General features: G+C 34.6%; 2 protein-coding genes across 2 annotated transcripts; one reads left to right on the top strand and one right to left on the bottom strand.

Moving 5' to 3' along the window:
* Nucleotides 1-1,313: 1,313 nt before the first annotated feature.
* LOC132707186 (uncharacterized) lies at nucleotides 1,314-11,985 on the bottom strand. Its single transcript, XM_060678928.1, has 4 exons — nucleotides 11,764-11,985; nucleotides 7,802-8,103; nucleotides 4,849-5,168; nucleotides 1,314-1,824 (listed from the first exon to the last, which is right to left on the bottom strand). The coding sequence occupies exons 1-4, from the start codon at nucleotides 11,898-11,900 to the stop codon at nucleotides 1,366-1,368; spliced, it is 1,218 nt and encodes a 405-aa protein (XP_060534911.1). The 5' UTR covers nucleotides 11,901-11,985; the 3' UTR covers nucleotides 1,314-1,365.
* Nucleotides 11,986-14,778: 2,793 nt separating this feature from the next.
* LOC132707187 (polygalacturonase-like) lies at nucleotides 14,779-23,189 on the top strand. Its single transcript, XM_060678929.1, has 5 exons — nucleotides 14,779-15,095; nucleotides 17,777-17,985; nucleotides 21,269-21,392; nucleotides 21,513-21,734; nucleotides 22,741-23,189. Exons 1-5 carry the CDS (start codon nucleotides 14,801-14,803, stop codon nucleotides 22,983-22,985), a joined length of 1,095 nt encoding a protein of 364 aa, XP_060534912.1. The 5' UTR covers nucleotides 14,779-14,800; the 3' UTR covers nucleotides 22,986-23,189.
* Nucleotides 23,190-23,382: the final 193 nt, after the last annotated feature.

The raw sequence follows: 23,382 nt of genomic DNA, 5'->3' as shown, positions 1-23,382 counted from the left end.
AAAAAATTAGTACCTGTCTTCGACAAAACGGATACCAAAGGCGCATCATCAGCAATGCAATCGGTAAACAACAACAGCCGCAGCAGAGAGTGCAAGACGAGACCCAACGAAGATCGATCGCTGTCCTGCCATACATCAAGGGGGTTACTGACAAAATCGGCCGAATATTACGGAAACACGACATATCAACGGCATATAAACCTGACCATACCATCGGAGCAATACTAAGAAACCCAAAACAAAAAATTACTCTGGAAAACCAAGGAGTATACAGTGTAGCATGCGGATCGTGCAGCCTGACTTATGTGGGACAGACCAACAGAAGGATTTCAGCCAGGCTCGAGGAACATCGTTTAGCCATAAGAAACAAACAAACAACATGTGCTTTGTTTCAGCACCAACATCAGACAGGCCATAAAATTGATTTCGGTACTTGCAAACAAATAGCTAATATTCCTGATTTTAAGACTAGGATTATACGAGAGGCCATCGAGATAGAAAAGTCCGGATACCTGAATATGAGAGACGACGCTCTGCATTTATCCAATACGTGGAGAACAGAACGATAATCAAACAGAGCGATACGCAGCATCCAACGGGGACATCGCAACTACGAAATTAACAACGCGACAATTCGGGGGGCGGAGCCACCTCCCCTCCCGCACAAGCAGCACCGATACCATCTCCGGCGCAGGGTATAAATACCGCACGCACCGCTGATAACCTCCCAGTGTTCGAAGTGTTTTCGGAGCGCGGTATATATATATATATATATATATATATATATATATATATATATATATATATATATATATATATATATATATATATATATATATATATATATATATATATATATATATATATATATATATATATATATATATATATATATATATATATATATATATATATATATATATATATATATATATATATATATATATATATATATATATATATATATATATATATATATATATATATATATATATATATATATATATATATATATATATATATATATATATATATATATATATATTCAGGCCTTAACCTTTCAGGAATATGCGAATCCGTCCCTCCGCCCCAATAGATTTATATATAGTAAATTTAATTTACTAATAGATTTTACTCTACAGGCCTGTCTTGACTGTTAGAACAGATAACAATAGGCAATATCAGCGCATAAATTATTGGCATGTTGGCCTGTTGCCCTTTTGTATGTATAAAGAGATTTTATTATTTCACACAATTTAGATCTAGACGCTTTCAGCTTACGCTTATACGAATACCAATATAATTATCTGCTATAATTCGCTTTAATCAATTTTTAATTAACACATTTATTTTACAAAAGCATCATCACGAAATCAGCCAGCCCCTTTCGTTAAACATGTTGGTTACCAGCACAAGCTTGTCCTTGTGAGGTCGGCACGTTTCTTGAATCTGGGACATATTTTCCATTTCCTCGAAGCTTAAGGAGGATAAATCGACAGGTTTGTCGGTGAGTATGGGATCTAACATCATAACTACGTGGAAGTAGACGTAGTCCCTCGCAGCAATCTTCAGATGCTGGTCGTAAGATTCTCTCGAATACCTCGACGCGTCAACTCCTATATTTTTCAACGTTGCGACGAAATTTTCGTAATAATGGTCTAGCAATTTATCCAGATTATCAGCTAGGATATCGTTGCGGACGCTGGTGAAGAGGAAGAATAAAATGTCCCTCAGGACTGATTTGTACTCGCATACCTGGAAGTCGACCAGTTTCACGCCCACGGGTTTATTGTCTTCGTCCCACTTTATCATAAAATTGTTCACCTGCAACATTTCATCTTTATTTTTGATAGACATTATTTTAAGCTAATTATAGATGAAACTAGCGTTATAGTCCGGTCAAATTGCCCAGATTAATCAAACAAAAAAAATATGTTGGGTTAGCAGTTGCAGTTGCATATTTACAAGCTTGCTTACAATTTGCTCAATTTTTACAAAACTAGGGATATTTTTCAAATACCGAGAATACATTCGACTTCATTTTTTTAAACGATAAGTAATGAATATTTTTCACTTTTTTTTACGGAAGACCAGGTTTTTGGAAAAATGTGTTTTTTACAATTGAAAACTAAAATTGGGAATTTTTATTATGGATCCAGGAAAGCGGTCAACACATTATATAAATATGTTACACCAGGTGGTCACAAATGACCATCAAAAAAACGTTTTTCTTTTATTTAAAAAAAACTCAGCCTTTTAAAAGGAACTATTTAGCACTGATAGTTTAGAAGGTATTGCCAATTTTCTGCAACAATTAGTGTATTTTATTTGAAATCTGTGTAAAAAATGTATAAAATCCGATTCTACGTTTTTTTTAAACATTAATAACATAAATTTAATATAAAATTAACAAGTAATTCAAATAAATATAACTTATTACAAAAGTATAAAACATTTTTTACATAACCTCTATCTTTGGCAATGCAAGTAGTACATGCGGTTTATGCATGATGATGCGCTACCACATTTTGCGCAGTTTCCTCGAGTCCAAGGAGTCTAGACTTCTCAATCTGGTCATACTTACAGAATTTAGTATACGCTAAAGAATTTAATTCTCTGCAGGAGTTGCTACAGAAAATGCAAGTATCCGGAAATACCCTTAGTAATAACAGAGAAGGTTTGTTTAATCCAAATCCAAAGACACTAAAGCGGGTGCATTGTAAAATGTATTGATGTGGACAATCCCAACGTTTGAAATGAGATTTGTTTTGTGTTTTTTTATTGCTCTCCATTCCTTTTCATCTTTTAAGTATTTATAAATAAATCAGAAAAGAAAATACTTCAAAATTTTAAACGCAGCAGTAAGCAGTAAGGCGGCCAAAACAAAAATATGTTTTTAAAGAACAATTGAACATTCTTTTAAACTTACATCATGTTTCAACCATAACTCAACAGATAAAAAAAAATGATTCAATTTATCTAAAAAATACTACCGCGCTCTAGCAGCAACGTCCAAATAAGTTCCAAATTCATAACTTTATGACCAAAAAACACCATCAACACTTTCTCGATTAAAATTCACAATCAAATTTAAACTTTTAAGGTCCTCGACGGAACTAACCAAAACCAGCCACGTTTGAGTGCCATTCATAATATTAATATATATCTTATAATAATAATAATAAACTGTCTCTATTAAAAATCAAAATATCACAATGTAAGTTCTAATTCAAAAGTAGCGGCATTCGCAAATTGCACTCTTCCATATGACTACAAGAACAACAACACCATAAGTGTCACCAAAACGCACATCTGCTAGATACTGGTGGTCCTAATAAACAATATTAACGCTTTTCTGAAGTACTTTCTTGTGGAGATAGGCGTTATTGCATAAGGTATTTCATTAAATACTTTAACTGCGTTATAGCTAGATGATCTCTGGAAAGTCAAACAAGTCTAGGAACGCAATATCCCTAACAATACCGCGTGTCTCTATTATGAATATCATGAGACAAGGGTTGTATTCAGAATCAGCTGCTCTCAATAAATCATCAGTAACATGAGCACTTTCACCAGAAAAAGGGGGGATATCTAATTTAGAGCAACTTTTTCAACATTATCATAAACAATCTTACTTCCATGCTCAATATTTAATAAATAGTAATAACAATAAAATTTACAACATAAGTTGTGGCGATATTCGGATATTCATATTGGAGTTTAGTAACAAAACAAAGGGGACGAACTGAACTCTATAAAGGTCCTCCAGCTTGAGTCAACCCGAATCAGAGAGGCACTAGTCTTATGATCACGTTCTGAGATTATAACTAAATACTACAATAAGCGACATGGGGTAAAACTAATATGTCGCAAAGTTTAAGTTTAACTACCTTACTTAAAAGGTGTTTATGAATATACAATATCATCAATCAATAGAAGGATTTTTGTATCCTAGATTTTTACAACCAACTGAAGAAAAGCATTTTGGTGGCATTCATTAAGAGGTCATGAGCCGCAGACACCTTCAAATTTTTTTTTCACATTCAAGTTTATTTAAGTGGCAGCTTTTAAAGCTTCACTAGCAGCAAAAGATAATGAAACTCAGTAAATTTAAGAAAAATAAAGAAGTCAGCCGTATATGAGAACAAAATGCTCTCCTGAAGAACAGCCGTTTCCAAAACAATTGCATCGCAATGAGTATTTTCTTTAAGTACTCTCTATCCGGAATTACTTCAGGTTAGCTAAGAACACGAAGTGATCCAAGGTGTCGAAAGCTTTACTATAGAATAAGACAAAAGTTTCATTTAGAATCAGCTGCTCTCAATAAATTATCAGTAACATGAAGCAAGTAGTGCTGGGAAGAGGTCGAAAACCCGATTAAGTGTCTGGAAGGGTTTTGTTATCACATAGGAACTGTTTTTTAACAACCTTTGAGATGGTTGGCAACAAACTGATTTGTCTAAAATCCTTAATGCCAATTGGACACTCTTTATTTATATTTATATATATTTTATAATTATATTTATATTTTATAATTTCTGCTTGCTTCCAAGAGTCCGTGAAAACCCCAGACAAAAGAGACTTGTTAAGAAGGAAAGTGATTTGATCCACCAAATACGGAGTAGTCAAAAGAATCATTTTTATATCAGGGTTAGTTTTATTAACTTCCTTGGATGGATGAATAAATTGATGGCGATTCCTAGGAAAATTAGTTTTTTTTTGTAGATGATTACAGAATTTTTGAATTTTTATTATTTGAGATGTCTATTTTGACCGGACTATTAACAAAAATGACTACAAAATAAGATTAAGGATAAAATGTCTGCTCCTGTGAGAAATGTAACTCACCCAGCTATCGTTATGTGCCACACCGATCCACGGCTCTACCTCATCCTTATTTTTATTTTTAATTGTTTGTATGGATCGTCCGATTAGATCTGGGGCGACGCCCTCGGACTTTAGGATATTCGTCGTCTTATCGACCATGTCTTTGATGAATTTGTCGTCAACAATGAAGTCGTGAAGGTAGGGCTTGACTTCCGACTCGAACACTGCCGGTTCCTCCAATCTGAGAGCTATGGAATAAGCGTGTAGCTTGACGAATGCATCCAATACAAGTTTGGAGGTCTGCAAGTCGAGCCCTTCCTGCCTGGAACCATTTTTGTAGCCTGCAAGTGCAGCCGATTTTAAAATTGTTTTGTTTTATTCAATTTTTGAGTCAACTATACAATAAATATATTGAATTGACATGATTGTTAGTCTTAGATAGATTTACTTTCAATGCTTTAAATCGCTACGCTACGCCACCGACTAAATTACCATTTTAATAAAATTTGTGATTCTGCATTACAAAAAACTCATTCTTTTAACGAGGTATAGGCATATTTCGAGAAAATACCGCTCTAAAAATGCCGCCAGTCTTATTGACGATCTGTCATCGGCCATGTTGATTATTTAGTGCCGCAAGATCATTGGTTAAAAAAATGTGAAGCTAGACAATTATTTTGATGAGGGGTACTTACTAGTTAGGTCGGAGTTTTCGTGCTATAAGATTGCATAAAAATTAAACTTTAATTTATATTTAAGAAACGCATAATATTTTTTTCTGCAAAAACTCACAAATTTTGATATATAAACTTGTGTTTTTTAATGGAACACCGTATATGTCTAAAACACGTAAGGGCTATTTCCAATAGAAAGCATATTTTTTATGTGTAGACCAGATTTTTTTACATACTTAACATTTATTACAAAAATTTAATTATCTATCGAAACAAACTAGTGTATGCAACAATAAATGCTCATTTATACACCCCTGTTATATCTAATTTCTCGTAATTATCAAGCTTTGGGGTAACATGCATGATAGCTAAAATATATTAGGAAAATGGACACCAATTTTTCATTAGTTACCCATAAAAAAATAAATTAAAGATGCTTTATATTTGAAAACTCTTATGCATCGCACTTTTTGAAAAGTTCATTACGCGCATTTATACGGGGCGTTAAAAAAACACTCACAATCGAATTAGGAAGGGAGTTTAAAAATGCAACATTTTCAAAATCCCCCTGTATTTAAAAATCCATCCATCTCTATTTTGCGTTCATTTTATCTTGATGTCATTTTGATTTGCCATAACCTTTTTTATGATTAATGATATCAAGGTGAATATAAAAAAAATGCATTATTTTCAGCCCAGTTTTGCTAAATGACGTAAAATAGAACAGTAGCAATTTTGGGATATGTTTTTAATTGGAACACTCTATCTATTTAATCGGTATTCAGTAAAATTATCTTGGAAATAATAATTTAAAGAAAATTACAGCATAACAAAGAGTGCCTCAGTAGACAGACGGTCCTAGAAATTTGAAACAGAATAAATAAATATTAATAAGTACACAGTAAACAGCGAACAAGTACAAGACCAAAAGCTGGAAGATATTTCCAAGTCTCAGAAAACGCCACCAACTTTTATCTTGAACTATAAAATTCGGTTTCTATAAAATCTTCTAATCTTAACCGTGATTGCAGTGGGTACTAACTTAAAGCCCAGCAAAATTCAATTAAATGATTAATTGAACTTAAAATCTCTTATGGCTTGGGTCAGTGAATGATTAGGAATTTTTATAGTATTTAAGCCCATATAAAGTTTTTAATGTCCAATTAGAAGGGCCTCAGGTTTACTGCTTTATTTCAAATTTAGTGAAGTACAGAAAAACCTAAGACATGGAAACCAATCAACAAATAGAATCACAAATCATATTTTCTAATGGAGAGAGTTCGATAGAGTGCGAGATACAAGTTTTATTTTTATTTATTATGACAAGGTGAACTAACGTCACAATTTACAAAGGTACACTAAAGCTAAGTACGTTTATTTTAATTCAAACTAGTAAGCAAAACTATTTCTAAACCCAAAAAAGAAAAAAGAAATAATGTAGAAATAATTTTAAAAGAGATATTGGTGAGTTGCTTCCTAAATTTGTACTATATTTGTACAATCGTTCTAGTCATTAATTTTTGCAACAGTTTTCGTTGTTAACAATATTGTGCAAAAAATGCTCCTATATACTATTCGCCAAACAGGTATTTTCTTCATGTGATAGAATTAGATTGTGGTAACACATATGCATCATAGAGTACGACCAGCGACTTGGGATCTTTAAATTTTTTGCTAACCCTTGTATTGAAATTCAAGTTTCTGTAATCCTTTTTCACTATGTTTTCAATATGAATTTCAAAACTCACTTTTGTGTCTATGGTTAATGCAAAATCCCTGATATGCTCTACTTTTGAAATACTTTAATTTCGAAAACTGTTAGTTTTAGCTAGGAAAATATTTTATATTGTATATATAAATATTGAAAATATTGTAAAATTGTTAACTGTTGAAAATTAGAAAACGCTATTAAATGCGTCTATCAAAGAAATAGCTATTTCTTAGCGAATTATTGGCAACTTCAAATCTTGGCTATAACATATAGTTTAGAGTCCATCAGTGGGCAGCCCACTAGTTTCTACTGTACATCTATTTACATGTCTATTTTATCTATGTCAGCAATTAATAGGTGCTTAGAACCTTAGAAGGTCCTCAGGAATAAATACGTCTCAAAATCCCCTTTCTTTCTAATCCATTTAGGTCATTTGAACATTGCCTAGACATAGGCAGATAGTACATTATTCATCAAATTCGACAAACGTCATTAAGTGATTTGTGACATATATTACAAAAACAACAGTTATTTGGTTTCCTATTAATGTTGGAACGTGTCTTATTTATGGGCAGTGGGAGTTTCTTACCTAAAATTTTTAAATTTTCCAATATCAAAACTGCGTCATCGTCCACTACGTCGTTATCAGGGTTGAGGTTGATTCGACCCCCGTAAGATTTGGGAACAAAGTCAGTAGTCGCGCTGGCATCCCTTTCCTTTGCGAAGCGATCCAGTGCGGGTATAACCGACGTGTAAAATGCAATTTCGTTCTTAAAGGTGACCTGGACGTTGAAAATCTGCCGGACGAATTCACTGCGCGGCAGCGTTTTCGCTACAACCTCCAAAGTTCGAGAGTCTTTTGTCCCGTCATTTCTCAGCTTGATTTCCAGCCTGCAAGTCGTAGGAAAATATTCACATACCTTATTTTATATTTATTAAGCTAGGTAAGATTAAAATTAAAAAAAGGCGGCAATATGAGTTTCGGGCACTTCATTAGTACATCCTACGGTAGGAGCTCAATATTGTGTTCAATTACGACGATGGTTGAGGTGTCATGGACGTCTACAAGATGGGAGTAAAGCAGACTAGTTGAGAGGTTAGGATGTGTGATATCACATTAGATTTATACGATCAACCAATTCTTTTAATTTTGTCTGAAATGGTCGAACATCGCTGCAAAAGGATCAAGGCTGCAGTTGGTAAATTATCGGGAGGTTCGAGTTAAAAGAGAAAAATAATTGGCGAGATAGAATGGAACATCGGAGAGGTCTTTGATATATATTAAAATCAACTGTAACTGCAGGAGAACCGAACAGTTATATATACTGTTCAAAATTTTATAAAACATCAAGGTATCGGAATAGGTTCTTCTAATTTCCAGACTATCTATCATAAAAGTCATAACCAATCATAACGAATGTGAGAGTTGTTGCAGATATTTATACGAGCTTTAAACGCTGGGATCTCGGAAATGCCCTTGGAACAAAGCGTTTTAAAATAGTAGGGTGAGAGAGACAGCTGGTAATAAAACCAAAACTTCTCATGCCAATTTTTCAAAGAAACTTCCACAGGCTACTGTAATACTATTTACAAATCTTCTGAATTCCTCCTGCGTCGGTTTCTGTTGAATCGAAAATTATGGAATCGCTACGTCGATGATACTTTTGTTATTTAGCCTCATGGTCAAGATGCCCTAGTAGATTTTCTTCAACATTTAAACTTTATACACCCTAGCAGACATTTTACAATTGAATTAGAAATTAATAATAACCTCCCATTCTTATATAAAATCAGACCTAACAATGGGTCATTGTGCTTACAGAAAACCTACGTACGTAGACCAATACCTTAATGCATTTTCGGCCCAAAAATCATCGGTTATCAACTCTCTCAACTCGAGTCACTGAACCCAGAATTAAAACACCTTACCTCTCCACCCATCACAAAATAAACTTCACCACCCTTGAATTCAAACATTACTGACTACATATCAAAAGTTGTAAAGAAGTATAACGTCAAAACCAGGTTTTCCAATTGTCCAAAAATTTCTCAACATCTTCGGTTCGTCAAAGATAAAATTCCATTTGAGATGCCAGGCGTTTACAGCATATGTGGCAAAGAATACATTGGAGAGACGGGACGAAAAATATCAAGAAGGCCCAAAGAACATTAAACAGCCTTAAGACTAAGACAAATATAATTTTTGCATGGAATCAATTCTTCTACCAACGAAAAATCCGAGAATCTATAGAAATCTATAAGCAATCTAACAATCTTAACCGCGACTCAGGTCTTTACCAGTCACCCTCATTCAGCTCCGGTCCCCTCAAACAATATATAAGCAGGTACAGAGTAAAATGGGAAACAGTTTCGCTTTAGCTTTGAAGAAGCCAGCAGGATGATTGGCAAAGACAAGATGTTCAGCATACAAAACTACACCACTCAGATTTCTTATAAACAAATTAAAGATAACTGGACCTAAATGTGAACCCCGAGGGACACACAATTCTCTGTCGATTCTGACCTGTTGTATACCTGCTGTTAAAAAGCTGAGACAAAATTCAACCAGAGCACCGCTCAGTCCTCTGGCCTGAAACTTAAGAACAAGATGCTCATAACTGACTCTGTCGAATGCCTTTTGAAAAGTCCGTGTAAACACTGTCCACCTGTTCAGACTTCTGAAAAGCATTCAACAGATCCAGCTAGTAAGCGAGCAGGTTAGCCACCTACCCTGAGGAAACCACACATAATTTTTCTACAATGCTAGGTAAAATGTTAACAAAATAGCATATGAACAAAATTGGGAATGACAGATTGTATACATACACCTCTATAGTTAATCACATTGCTTCTGCTAAAGTTCTCACGATTTTTTTAAATGTTTTTAATAAAATAGAGGTAATAACGTCGGGCCATGTAAATAATTAGTTTGAAGGCAAATATTTCACTCAGTTAATGACATTCAAGTCCAAATCATAATCAAATTGACAGTCAGAAACATGCACTTAAAGCACCATTGTGACTTCGTGTTTACTTTATTTAGATATGAGTTATAACAGTTTTCAAGCAAACAGATTAACGCAGATTAACGCAAAATATTTATTTAAAGTTTTAAGTAGATAGAGAGTGTTTAAAAAAAACAGTTTTCTACTAAACAGATTATTTAAATGAGTAGAATATTGAGACTTTGAACTACCTCCACACAATACAGACCGTAACCCAATAGACCATCAACAGATCATCAACCCCCGTTCCATGGACGATTTTGAAAACATTATCTGAGATATATAAACTAATATCGATCAGGCAAAAGTTAAACGTCTGGTTCAAAGTATGAGTAGTCGATTTCAATCGATTTGTAAGGAGTAGTCGAGTCGATGTTCACTTTTTATTCGTTTAATTTTTCATCCATTTTGTTTGTACTAAATTCGAATTATTACGTTTAAATTTAGATTAAATGTTTTTTATAATCTCCTTTCTGAGAATTTAAGCTAGAATTAAAAAACATGTATGATCAAATCGAGCCAGCAGTTCGCTGGAAAATTAAATTTGAAATTGTCCTAAGTTTTGGTAGTGGGTTGATTTAGATGCGAATTGCATTTTATCTTGCTGTAGATATAAAGTATGAAAAAATTACATCAGTACTTAGACATATATCTATATACGGTCAAAGTAAAATTTAAGATTAAAATAAGGACGAATTTTTAAATTTTAAACGTATTAAATAGTCCTACCCTAATTACATGCTTTGCAATGATTGATATTGTAGAAGCGAAGTTATTAAACATCAGCGTTCCCAAATTCAGCAATAACATGAAAAAATATAATACATTAAATACAGTTAATACAAATTTTCACAGTTTTATATTTACATACTGGGTGTTTCATTAAATATTCATTAAGTATTTTGTATAATATCAGAAATATCTTTTCATTGCGAGCTTGTTGAAAATGATAAGGAATCGTTTTGCTTTAACCAAATTAAAACTCTGAAATGCAGCGCCTTCACTAGAGGAATAGTCTTTTAAGGAATAGTAGCGCCAAAGAGATGAAAAATCAACATTTTCTCTCAAGTCGTTTTTTTTTAATGTGTATCGTCTTGGAAACTGAACATTTCTGGAGCTACTAATATATAATCTTTAAAAAAAAAACTTTTTTTAATTTTTTTTCGAATTGTCCCTGATAATTTATAGCACGACTGATTCATTTCCGAGCTACAGAGTGTCCAAGTTATAACATTTTCTTATCAATCTATATTTGAGGCTATTCAAAGCTTTTCAATGACTACAGAGTGGGGCGGCACTCAATGTAAAACTCTCAATGTTATGTGCCTCTGCTTCCTAGTTTACTAAATTGAGTGCCACCCTCAAAAGTGATGACACAGGGGCATTAGGCTTAAATATTCAATTTTCCTTATTATCAAAATTCTAGGAGTAAACTTGGATAAACCTCAAAACTTTTACATCCTGATTGAATTGAATTCTTGATTCTTTACGCTATTGATGTACTGCGACGTAAAAACGGACTCAAATTGAAATTGAAAATAATCACCTCAGCATCAACGAACCGTAATTGTCGCCTACAGCCGTCAGCCTGGTGGTTCTCACATCTTCGATCGATTCGGCACTTTTCAAGTGGGGTCTAAGAAGTTCATCCAAATTTTTGATGTTTCCCGGTTCGTCCGACATGATCCACCGCACCGATTGCCACTACGTGTCCATTAGCAATTCGCTCCGACACCGACGAATACTCATTTAATAGCGTTTAATCGTAAATATTATAATCCTTATCGCGTAGCATATTGCTATTATCTAATTCCGTTGTTGATTAATCTAACTGAATTTTTCTCGGCATCGCTAGAGGTGATTATAACAATTTACCTATATTGGGAACCAATGTAAATTGTCCCCCGCCACCGTCCTGAATAAAAGTATAAAAACCCGAAATGAATAAAAAATGCAAATATGCCGGTTATCGATTCGACATGGTGATCCACAATATATTTTTTATCTGTTCGAATCTGTACAACTCAAAAAAGCAATAATTAATTTGGGTTCACGTGCTTTAAAAACACGAATTTAAAAAATCTTTCCTAATTTATCAAAATATACTTAATATACTTTTTTTTTACTACTTACTGGAAAAAAAGTGAGAATATGGACTGGATAGACCGAAACAGACTTTACAAGATAAGGTATACAAGAACGTTTCATATCAAATATATTCAAAATTACCGCTGTTTTGGAATATCGGATTCTATTTGCAACATAAAAATGTACAAATTTGTATCTTTCACAATTTTTGGTTTGAGTCAGTTTTAAAATACAGCATACATCAAATCACCGAAAATAAAATGTTAATTACAATAACAATATGCCTAGTAAATATGGCAACATGTATATAAGATAAACCATATTCTGGTGTTTGGCGTTATTTTTTATACGCTTTTTATAGCACTCCTATAAAATAATATATTATTCAGTAAGTTTGATAAATGTCGTTTTAATGCTTAGTAAAGGCGAGAAGGAGTGAAGTAGCAGTCAGAAAAGCGGCTGCAGAAAGAGTATAGTTAATGCTGCTTCACTCCTTCGCTCCTTTACTAAGCACTACATGTACAAGACGAAAGCTCGAAGGCAAGTCGGTAATGGGCGAGTATCTCTAATAGATTTGTCCAACGTTTGGTAAATTATAAAGAAGAGGAAGAAGAAGAAGAATACATTCACTGATTGAGGTGTGATTATCATCAGAATTGACATTATCATTATCACAAATATTGATATTGATGTTAACCTTATCTTGAAAAGGTTTAACTACTCCATGCGTACATTAATTGGCAAAATTATGCAATTCCAAATACTAACCAAAACTGGACTATTAGTGGGTCAGTCTACAATATATATTTGTTATTTTTATTATGAGTTTCTTTGGTCATTCTAAATGATGAAAGAAAGTAATATTACAGGTATTGGAGAATAGCCACTTGAATTAAAACCTGAAACTAACCTCGGCCTAGCTCGCTCGGGTTTCTCTTTGTAACCGTCAATAAATACATTTGGTTCCAGAACCGTACTTCGGTACCTCGTGCGCACAAATGCTTAAAATTACAGTGATATGGTGGAAGACTTTGAATCTCCGCTCCATGACCAACTCGTCCACATCACACTTCTTATCAAAGGTTTCCGTCTTAAAATTTTCCAATAACTGCTTCTTTGGGCAGGAATTTTCAAGCAAAAAATTTTGAATGACTTCTTTAGTCTATGATGATTGCGGCATTTTTTCCGCTCGTGCAGAATGGTAGCGTAGCGGGCGTGGTCCATCACAACACTGTTTGGTGGAATATTGCGAAGCAATTTTTCAGAAAACCATTTTTCAAAGATATCTGCTTTCATGATTTTTGACATCTTTTGCAGGAAACAACAGATCATTACCTACCCAACTAACAAGTGTTTCCAACCAACCCCCACAAATCAACCAATAGCAAACTGGGAAAACATTCATTTAATTCAAATTAATTATCTACATAAGATTTTGTATTGCTTTCCTTGGAAAATATTTTATAATCATTATGTTAAACCCTTCAATTAGAAATCAGTTTAAGCTTCCTAATCTGTTTTTAAAATAAGACATCAACCTGTCTAATCGGTCAATTAGTAGGGACTGTTTTAGGGAGGTTATGAATTACTATAACAGTTTAATCAATGAAAATTTCCCTACTCCTCAAATACAACAGTCCGCACGGCGCAGTTCTTGTTAAATACGGTCCTGGCTTCTGGTACAGTTGCTGAAAAGAATAGTCCCTTCTGCTTTACAACAGACGGCTCTTAAACTCATTCCGAAGTGAAAACCATAGAATGTTGTAAAAACGGTATATCGTTTGGAGAACTCTAATTGCGTTTGTTGTCGGCAGTGCTATTTAAAAAACAATACTAAGAAATTGACGATGAAGTCCAACCTTAGGCGCCACATATTGTTTGTAAGATATGTGAAGAAGGTGAAGACATTGGAATAATGAAATCACCATAATGACTATTCCTGGATGCATAATATTCGTGGATATAATAGTAAAATATAATAGTAAAAAACATCTATCTTGTATGTCGATCGTCAGCTGGCAAAATGTTGGTAGCTTGGTCCTCTCGTGGTCCTTCATATCCACCGCCTCCTCCTCCCTTGCTTTTTTGTTGTCTTTTTCTCTGTGGTTCTAACATGCTAACCAAAATGTTGAGACATGATTTAAAATAAATGCAAAAAAAGTCCAAAAGAAACAAGGATAATCTCTGATCAAAATTGCGTGCTAATCCTCTTTCACCAAGTTACGTGAAGTGTTTCTTTGATGACCAGCATTTTTGAGATTTCCTGAAAAATACAACATAATGACGTTCTCATACATAAAGTGAAGTACGCAAAAGATACGGCTCTAATGGTCAAAGAGACATCGTCATAAAGATTTTGATCAGTTAGCGTCGATGCTCACGCCATTGTTTTGTGCAACGTAGTTATCGAAACGAAATTTTTTCCTTATCTACAATAACAAATTATCTTGAGTACTTCAAAAATTGTAAAAATCCGCTGCAGTCAGCAGATTAACATGCTCCGAATATACCCCTTCTTGTTACAACTCATACTACAAGGCTTAGCTTATTCTGTACCCCAAGCTGAGCCTTGCGTGGTGAGCAAATTCGATAACGTAGTGGCAGCCGTCAAAGAATGCTCTAACATATTATTCGACAACCTGTTTGTGCCTGCTGGGATAACGTTGAAATTAAACCTGACAGATGGTGCCGTCGTCACCTTTAGGGGAAACACTACGTTCGGATTCACCAACTGGTTCGGACCGTTGGTCACTATAAATGGTACCGGTATAGTCGTCCAAGGGGAAGCAGGTGAGTTGATTTCGTTGTGTCTGTTTAGTCGTACAGGCGGATAGTAGCGGAGAACGTGCATTTTCCATGGGTGCTTTTTGGTTAGTTACGATCATGTACCGAACTCAATTTCAATTCATCAAACTGGACCTTCCGTATATCGGCATTATTACTATACCAGATGTCTCCAAAAAGAGCGTCCAAACATTCATAAACTCCATGTTGAATGAGTACGTTTTGAAGCGCTACATTTTCAACTTGTAAGGGGTGTTTTTTTTTCGATGTATAGAACTTTAAGTTGCAATAAAACAACTATGGATGATTCGATTGACATGAATTTTATTTATCAGAAAGATAATCTTGTGGCATTACATTTTAAATATGATTTCTGGCATATGACCGCCACGGCTGGCGCGGATGTAGTCTAATCTGGACGTCCAATTTTCGATGACTTTTTCCAACATTTGTGGCCATATATCGGCAATGGCAAATGGTCAAGCGTATGTGGCTTATCCGCGTAGACCAATGCCACACAGAAAGTAGTCTAGCGGTGTTAAATCACAAGATCTTGGAGGCCAATTCACAGGTCCAAAACGTGAAATTAGGCGGTCACCAAACGTGTCTTTCAATAAATCGATTGTGGCACGAGCTGTGTGACATGTTGCGCCGTCTTGTTGAAACCACATCTCCTGCACATCATGGTTATTCAATTCAGGAATGAAAGAGTTAGTAATCATAGCTCTATTCCGATCACCACTGTAACCTTCCGGCCATCATCGTTTTTGAAGAAGTACGGACCAATGATTCCACCAGCCCATAAAGCGCACCAAACAGTCAGTTTTTCTGGATGTGACGGTGTTTCGACATACACTTGAGGATCAGCTTCGCTCCAAACGCGGCAGTTTTGTTTGTTAACGTAGCCATTCAATCAGAAGTGCGCTTCATCGCTAAACAAAATCCGCTTATGAAAATCGGGAACAACGGCAATCTCGTTTTGGGCCCATTCGACGAATCTACGCCTTACTTGATGAATCCATTATGAATTGCCAAACCAAACTGAGAATAAATCACTTGACAGCTGTTAAATCGGTAGCCATCTTGAACAATAATGCCAACTTAAAGTTCTATACATAAAAAAAAACACCCATTAGTATCAAGCAGCAATTTGTCTATCTATCTTATTATATTTCTTTATTATTTGGTAATAGTCAGGAACTTACGTAATTTAGGTATAAGTCCCCGTTATACAAGTAAAAAGACAAAATAGGGCTAATTAAATGAAATAGCAGAATAAACCCTACAACTTTTGAATGTATCCATTTCTGATATAACCTATATTATGATCACTTATAATGTCCTCCCCCCGTATTTAACGTTTGGGGAAAAAAATCAAATACCAAAGTTGTTCAAAAAATAGTAGGCACAGATAAAAGTTATATTATAAAAATCCGAACATTTCTTGTAAAATATATCCTATATCCAAATCCAATAGTTTTGGTTAGTGATATATACACGCTTTTAACATAAAATTGGCACAATAAAATTCAAAAATGAAACAATACTCTAGAATTTATATCCTAGGTGATTGTGAAGTAGGTTGTCACCAAAAAATAGTGACAGTTGCCAGTCATAAAATGTATTTTTCAAAAACTTACTTTCTTTTTATTATAAAACGCCTTATTCTGAAAGAGAAAAACGGACGCACGTTCCAGATAAAAAAAACTTTTCATGGAAACTATGAAAAACTTCTACAACCATCCAGCCTATCGAGACCGAACAGAACATTGAGGGAAGTTGAAGAAATCCCTATATTTCCATAAGAAAAATATCGGAAAAAATATTTCCTACGATGAGATTCAAACTACTCTCAAAAAAGCAGGATATAAGGCATTCAGAATTAGGCCATCGAGGAAAAAGGGTTGAGTTTTGCAGTATAATGTTGCAAAAAAAATAACGGAAATGATGCTTATTTAAAAAATGTTTTTTGGACCGACGAGTCATCGAAAAAGCAGCAGATAGTAAATCCTCATTGCTACAGGGAATTTCAATTTTTCAATACAACAAACTGTAAATGTGTGGTGTTCTATTTTAAATATCAGGATATGAGATCATCATTTCTTCAACGTTACTTAAAATAAAAAATAAATAACTTATCTGTGGGTTATTTCTGCAACACCCTGTATATATAAAAATATTACTTGCAATTAACTTACTATTTTTTGAGCAACTTTCATATTTAACGTTTTTACTCCTAAATTTTGTGTTTCTTCTTCTTCACAGTGATATGGTGATAAACGTAGATATTTTAATTTTCTGCTATGTTTTCTACTTAAAAATGTGATTCGAAAAACAACGTTCTTCTTAATTCGCTTTAGCTCAAATCAATATCTTTGCAGCTAAACCAGTTTGAGGTTATGCTTTTCTCAGCCAAGAATTTTGATAATAAAGCTCCTCTTGTTTTCCTCTCCTGTTTCGTCTCGGATGATTTTTTAAATATAGTGAAACTAATGCCTCGTTTTTCTGCAATAATTTGAATGCCATTTCCAGCCATTTTCTTGTACGACAGTCGTGCCTGAAGCAATGGCTTACTTTTCAAACAATGAGTTTTGCCTCTTTTCATTAAAATGAACGGCGATAATGTACGAGCCATTTTATTAATTAAAACGCGATGTTTTTTTCTAGTCACATTTTTTGCTTTAAAGGTTCCGTATTTGACGGTCAAGGTCAACTGTACTGGGACGACAAGGGAACGCGCGGCACCCCAAAGCCGCAATTTTTCACAATAGAAGCATTCCATTCCATTTTCCGCAACATCAACGTTTTGAATTGCCCCGTCCATTGCGTGCAGCCGACCAATGCAATAAACGTCACTTTTACTGATTGGTTTATAGACAACAGAGTCGGCACCTTTGTAAGATAATCCTAAGTAAACCTAGTTGTTCTCTTTCTGTATTTCCACTAGCGTTTTGGTTGAATTAAACTCCAAAAACGATGGTGGCCATAGGCGTGACAAAGACAGCAGGTTAAGTGCAATCTAAAAGTCCTTGATAAAGACTCCAAAGGTTTCACACAAAAACTGATACGATTCTTAATGCACTTTTTTCTAAGTTTTGAGCCGTGTATGATAGGCCATCATGCAAACTTCATTCTTTGCATATTTCTAATACTGTCACGGTAGAAACTATAAGGAAGGCTAAAATGGTCACATACAAGCATAGAGTTCAAAAGCAAAAATTGTGACCAAATTAGAAGATGCGTCAAATAATTATATTTGCGGCGCAAAAAATGCCAACATTGAAACCTTGCCATGGCCAGTGCCAACATCGATCCAATCGAAAGCATTTTGAGAATAATGATGAGACAGCTGTAACGAAGAAATTTTATGGCTCTAAATGACAAGAAATATAGGAAACGTGGGAAAAATTGTCGGTTGAAGAAAAAAAAACATGAGCCGAAGACGTAATTGATGCGTATGGAGATTGCACAAAATACGACATTCCTACCAAGTGTTTCTTCTTATCCTGCCTATGTTAAAATGTTGGACTCCTGCTGATATCTATCAACCAACTTCTAAATTTGTTCAAATTCTTTTACCTAAACCTAATTATTTTTCAGTTGCTTTTTAAAAATTAAAAATTATTTTTTCGTGTTTAAAATAAATAAAAGTTGAGTCTGTAAGAGATGGACAGACCTTTTTTGTAGTTATGAAGTGGCTGTCGGCCGGGCAGGTAAACTGAAAACAACTGAAATGAAAATCTACGTATTTATTTTTATTAATCAAAACGCATAAACCTGCCTTTACCCGTAAAACACTTTTGCTGGAAAGGAATGCAATTGTTTTATGGTCACGAAAATCGGACGTTGATTATTGAAGGTTATAAAGTACCAACAATATGATGGGACGTAGTGCCCATTATGCTTTCATGAAGGAGAAAAGGAAGCTGCGCTCCGCTCGTGTCAAATAAATTGGTGAGTCGGATGCCGTTTACCGCACTTGTTGCATAATATACTATTGCCATGAAATCAACGCCAAAGCAACGTATCCACTGCATGCTGAATGAGGTTGATTCCCTGTCCAATATCGAGGATAAAATAAAAATAAATTTAAATTATATCCCTCCTTTGAATCATCTTCCCGCAAACAGTATATAAGCAGGTACGGAGTAGAATACAAACCAGTTTCAGTTAAACTCAGCAATGTCAGCAAGTGCCATTCATCAACAAAAAGATTTGTAAATAATATAAATAATTAGAAACGAGACGAGTATAGGTCTCTCAGCCACAACTTAATCGATGATAACATACAGGCGAAATGGTGAATATCGCGAATATGGTTTAGTAACAAAATCAGCTTCAAATTGATCATATTTTTACTAAAACAAAAAACTGCAATTTCGAAAATATAGTACTGGCAGTAATTAAAACTAAGATGGCGATAGTGGTTCAGACGGAACTACCAGAGTTTGATAATAAAGTTGATGAAATAATTCCAAAAATATATAAGAACTTTTTAGAACACATTGCTAGCAGCTGAGGCCTGGAAGACATCAGGACTAGTAAAATCTATAAAACAAATTGACAAAATATTTCAAAATTAATTAAAGATAAACTGAATAATGACAATAACATTAACATTAAACATCGAATATTCTAATTAAGAAAGCCAAGCACGAATGCTCTAAAAATAAAATATAAATAAATAGAAATAACTCAAAAGACCTTTGCAAAACCATAGAAGAATATGCAAAAGAGAATCAAGAGAGATTGTAAATGAATTCAATGCCTATTTCTCTAATATTGGTCGAAAATTAGCTAGCAAAATAGACAAATCTGGAACGGAGAATATCAAAAGAATGAACAGCACCTACTTGTAAGATCGCTGCTCTCCAGGCTAACTTATTCAGGAGAAATTAGGAAAATTATCTTTGAATCGAAAAAAACAACCGAATGGTATAAAAAATGAAATGCCAAAATTAAGTGAAGACCATATTTCGGAACATTTAAGTAACTTGATAAATTTGTCCTTTTGTTCCGGAACTTTTCCCAAAGTATTGAAAATAGCAACGTTTAAGCCATTTTCGTCGGCTGCAATCAAAATATTTGAAAAGGATATTAAGACTTTGCTTAGGTGTCAGCTTCTGCTGGACAAGATGGAGCATATGGGAATAAGAGGCATTGGATTCAATTTTTAGTTTCTTAACTATAGACCACAGGACGTTCAAGTAAAAGATTGAAAAAGTGACGAACGAAGTGTGAGCTGCGAAGCGCCGCAAGGCACTGTAGTGGGTCCCATACAATTTAATATCTATGTTAATACCCTACTTGAAATGACTTCTCATGGAAGTATACCGGTATTTGCAGTTTGGACGAAGTTAAGGACATTGCAAGTAAAGATATACAGAACATTTGGAATTATTTTTTACTAGACGATTTGACTACAAATATACATAAAACGCTAATAGTTCCCTCACATCATATGAAAAATACTTACCCACATACAAGTCAATAAAAATACCGTACTACTTCAGTTAACAAATACAACTCGGTATGAAGATATACACACAGACTCTTTTTGAAGATGGGACATCCAAGTCAAGAAAGTTATAGAAAAACTCAGGGACTGATGTATAGATTATATCGATGTAGGAAGTTTTTATGAAAATTACTAGTTCAGTCGATTGTTGAGTAGTTGATTGGGGAGGTATAGAAACACCCACATGCTACCAATAGAAATATCGCAAAAAAATTAAAAACATGGGTATACGGCAAATATACACAAAAAAAATCCATCTTCCTCATGAAGAATCCGGGATACTTAGCACCACACTGGGCAAAAGTCCCTGGGAGCTGATTTTGGCATAATGCCTTTCAGTAGTTGGCTACCTCTGTAAATAAATCGCCAGTGTTTTCTCTTACGTTTTGTGAGAATCAAATAATTTAAAAAAAGTCAAATGCTGTAATTATATCGCGCAAATTATTAATGGTTTTAAATTTATTAAAATAAATAAACAAAGGTATTAACTAACAAGTAAATAAAGGTTATTATAATGGAAGTTTCTTTGAATAATTAATTTTAAATTGTACTTCTATTAATTTTACGCAACACTGTTTCGATAAAATAGTAAATAAGGGAATATACAATACCACATTAATTGTTGGAAATGAAAAGTCCAATAAACATTGATTATTTTTAGGGGGTCGCACCTAGGGGACATGAGGGCCACAGTACTGACGGATTTGACGTCTGGAACTCGACGGACGTAGTTATACAAAATTCCGTCGTGTACAACCAAGACGACTGCGTGGCCCTGAGATGCGGTACTTTAAATGTTTTTTTTTTAGTGTTCCGTTTATTGGGACGCCGGATACATTAATGGCGTTTAGACTATTTGATGTTTGACAGTAAGAGAGACAACCTAATAATGTTGATTTATTAAGGTTCCAACATATTGGTACGAAACTTATTCTGCAGCGGAACGCACGGCCTCAGTATTTCCGTTGGATTCAGTAACACCTCCGTTCAGTTAAACACTTTGACTAACGTCACCATCTTGGACTCCGTAGTGGTGAACTCCATAAACGCTATCCACATCAAAACTCACAGGGACGGAGGTTACGGGTCGATCACGAATGTAACTTACCAAAACATCACTATGACCGGTAAGTTGCCTGATCAATTTTAAAGGACCAATGTATACAAGTTTCTCCCAGACTGCAAGTCGTGAAAGCCATTATCACGCAGAAGCAGTAGCAGTAGAAAAAAAAGCAGAAGAAAGAGTTACGCCATGATTGCCAATATACCTTCTTGAAATGGCCATCATAAAGCAGAAGACAGAAATTCTCGGAAAGAAACAATAGAAAGAGTGGCACCGTAATTGATACCTCAAAAGATTGGACTGAAATACGATTATTTCGATTTGTAAACAATCAAGTTAAAGGCCTCAAGAGCCCGTAATTGGCCATCATCAAGCAGAATACCAAAATTCTTGGAAAGAAGCAATAGGGATCTAAACGATAATGATAAATCAGAAGACATAAATTCTTAGAGAGAGAGAGAGAGAGAGAGAGAGAGAGAGTCCCATCATGCACAGTCGACTTTCTTGAAAGATTATACTGAGAGAGAAATAGACATTTGCATTTGTAAATATTCAACTACAACGCTTCACGAGCATATAACCCTCACAATGATTGCGACTTTTTGAAAGGTTAGATTGAAAGAGACATAAACGCATCACATTCTGATATTGTAATTCCAATTTATAAATAATCGCTTGAAAAATAAACGCACCACATTCAGATATTTATATTTGTAAATAATCAATTGAACGAGCTGAATAATCCATTTTTATTTGAAAATAAACATTTAAAAACTTCAACTACGCAACCGGTCTCAGAAAGTAGAAATTCTTGGAAGGAAGCACATTCTACTGCTGCTATACCTTCTTGGAAGCTTAGATTAAAAGAAGAATAAATGGTAAATAATCAACTGGACAGTTTTGAGAGCATGAGTTGATCATCATCCAAAAGACAAATATTTGGAAAGGAGCAGCAGAGAGAGTGTTGACGCGTTCTTGATACTCTAGTTTAGAGAGATGAATAGACCATCAAATTAAGAGAATTTTAGACATTGTGACGTTGTGAGTTTTTATTGCTATCATTTTTATAGGGTTGCAGAAGTACGGCGTATTCATCCAGGAAAACTATCCCGACAGCAAGGCGGAACCGCGAAACAACGTGGTCATTAGCGATTTGCAAATGATCGACGTCAGTGGTGACGTGTCGGATAGCGCGTTTCCTGTTTACGTATTATGCGCGGATGACGGCTGCGTCGACTGGAAGTGGTCGGGGGTCGACATTGCAGGAAACAAATCCAACTTCTGCAATTTCGAAATTGATGGATTCGACTGTTGAACTGTGATATACGAGAGCTTAATATAAAAAAGAACATCGTTAATAGCAATATTGTGTGTTATTCCTACTAAAGATAAAGAGAAAACTATACTGGGCACTTTTGAACTGGCTGGAAGCTCTGGAACTTGTAGGTACACTTTGGATTTCAACGTCGGGTATTGAATCTGTCCTGCTGACTTCTTCTATGACCTGCCGATTACTCTCCACGCACCTTAAATAGTTGTAGGTGGCAAATAGAGTTAGTAGAATATCGACTCGGTTATTATCTCAAGCAATTATCATTGTTCGATCAAAGGTTGCTTAAATTGGAAATTTATTTGCATATTGCATAGAAAAAATATTTTATTGGGTATACAAATCTAAATTAACTTTGCCCTTAACGGGACGCTTTTTTTTT

The sequence above is a fragment of the Cylas formicarius genome, unplaced genomic scaffold (genome assembly GCF_029955315.1).
Source record: "Cylas formicarius isolate icCylForm1 unplaced genomic scaffold, icCylForm1.1 PGA_scaffold_9__14_contigs__length_23061073, whole genome shotgun sequence".
NCBI lineage: Eukaryota > Metazoa > Arthropoda > Insecta > Coleoptera > Brentidae > Cylas > Cylas formicarius.
Note: the sequence above shows the minus strand (reverse complement) of the source record. Positions and strands in the feature narration are given on the sequence as shown.

What these genes read in the sequence shown, in the direction of transcription:
- LOC132707186 (XM_060678928.1), bottom strand. Translation starts at nt 11,900, where the DNA reads ATGTCGGACGAACCGGGAAACATCAAAAATTTGGATGAACTTCTTAGA. An exon ending in TACGGTTCGTTGATGCTGAG is followed by an intron (nt 8,104 to 11,763) that starts GTGATTATTTTC and finishes TACGACTTGCAG; the next exon opens with GCTGGAAATCAAGCTGAGAA. An exon ending in TGGCACATAACGATAGCTGG is followed by an intron (nt 1,825 to 4,848) that starts GTGAGTTACATT and finishes GAAATGTTGCAG; the next exon opens with GTGAACAATTTTATGATAAA.
- LOC132707187 (XM_060678929.1), top strand. Translation starts at nt 14,801, where the DNA reads ATGCTCCGAATATACCCCTTCTTGTTACAACTCATACTACAAGGCTTA. An exon ending in ACAACAGAGTCGGCACCTTT is followed by an intron (nt 17,986 to 21,268) that starts GTAAGATAATCC and finishes GATTATTTTTAG; the next exon opens with GGGGTCGCACCTAGGGGACA. An exon ending in CCAAAACATCACTATGACCG is followed by an intron (nt 21,735 to 22,740) that starts GTAAGTTGCCTG and finishes TCATTTTTATAG; the next exon opens with GGTTGCAGAAGTACGGCGTA.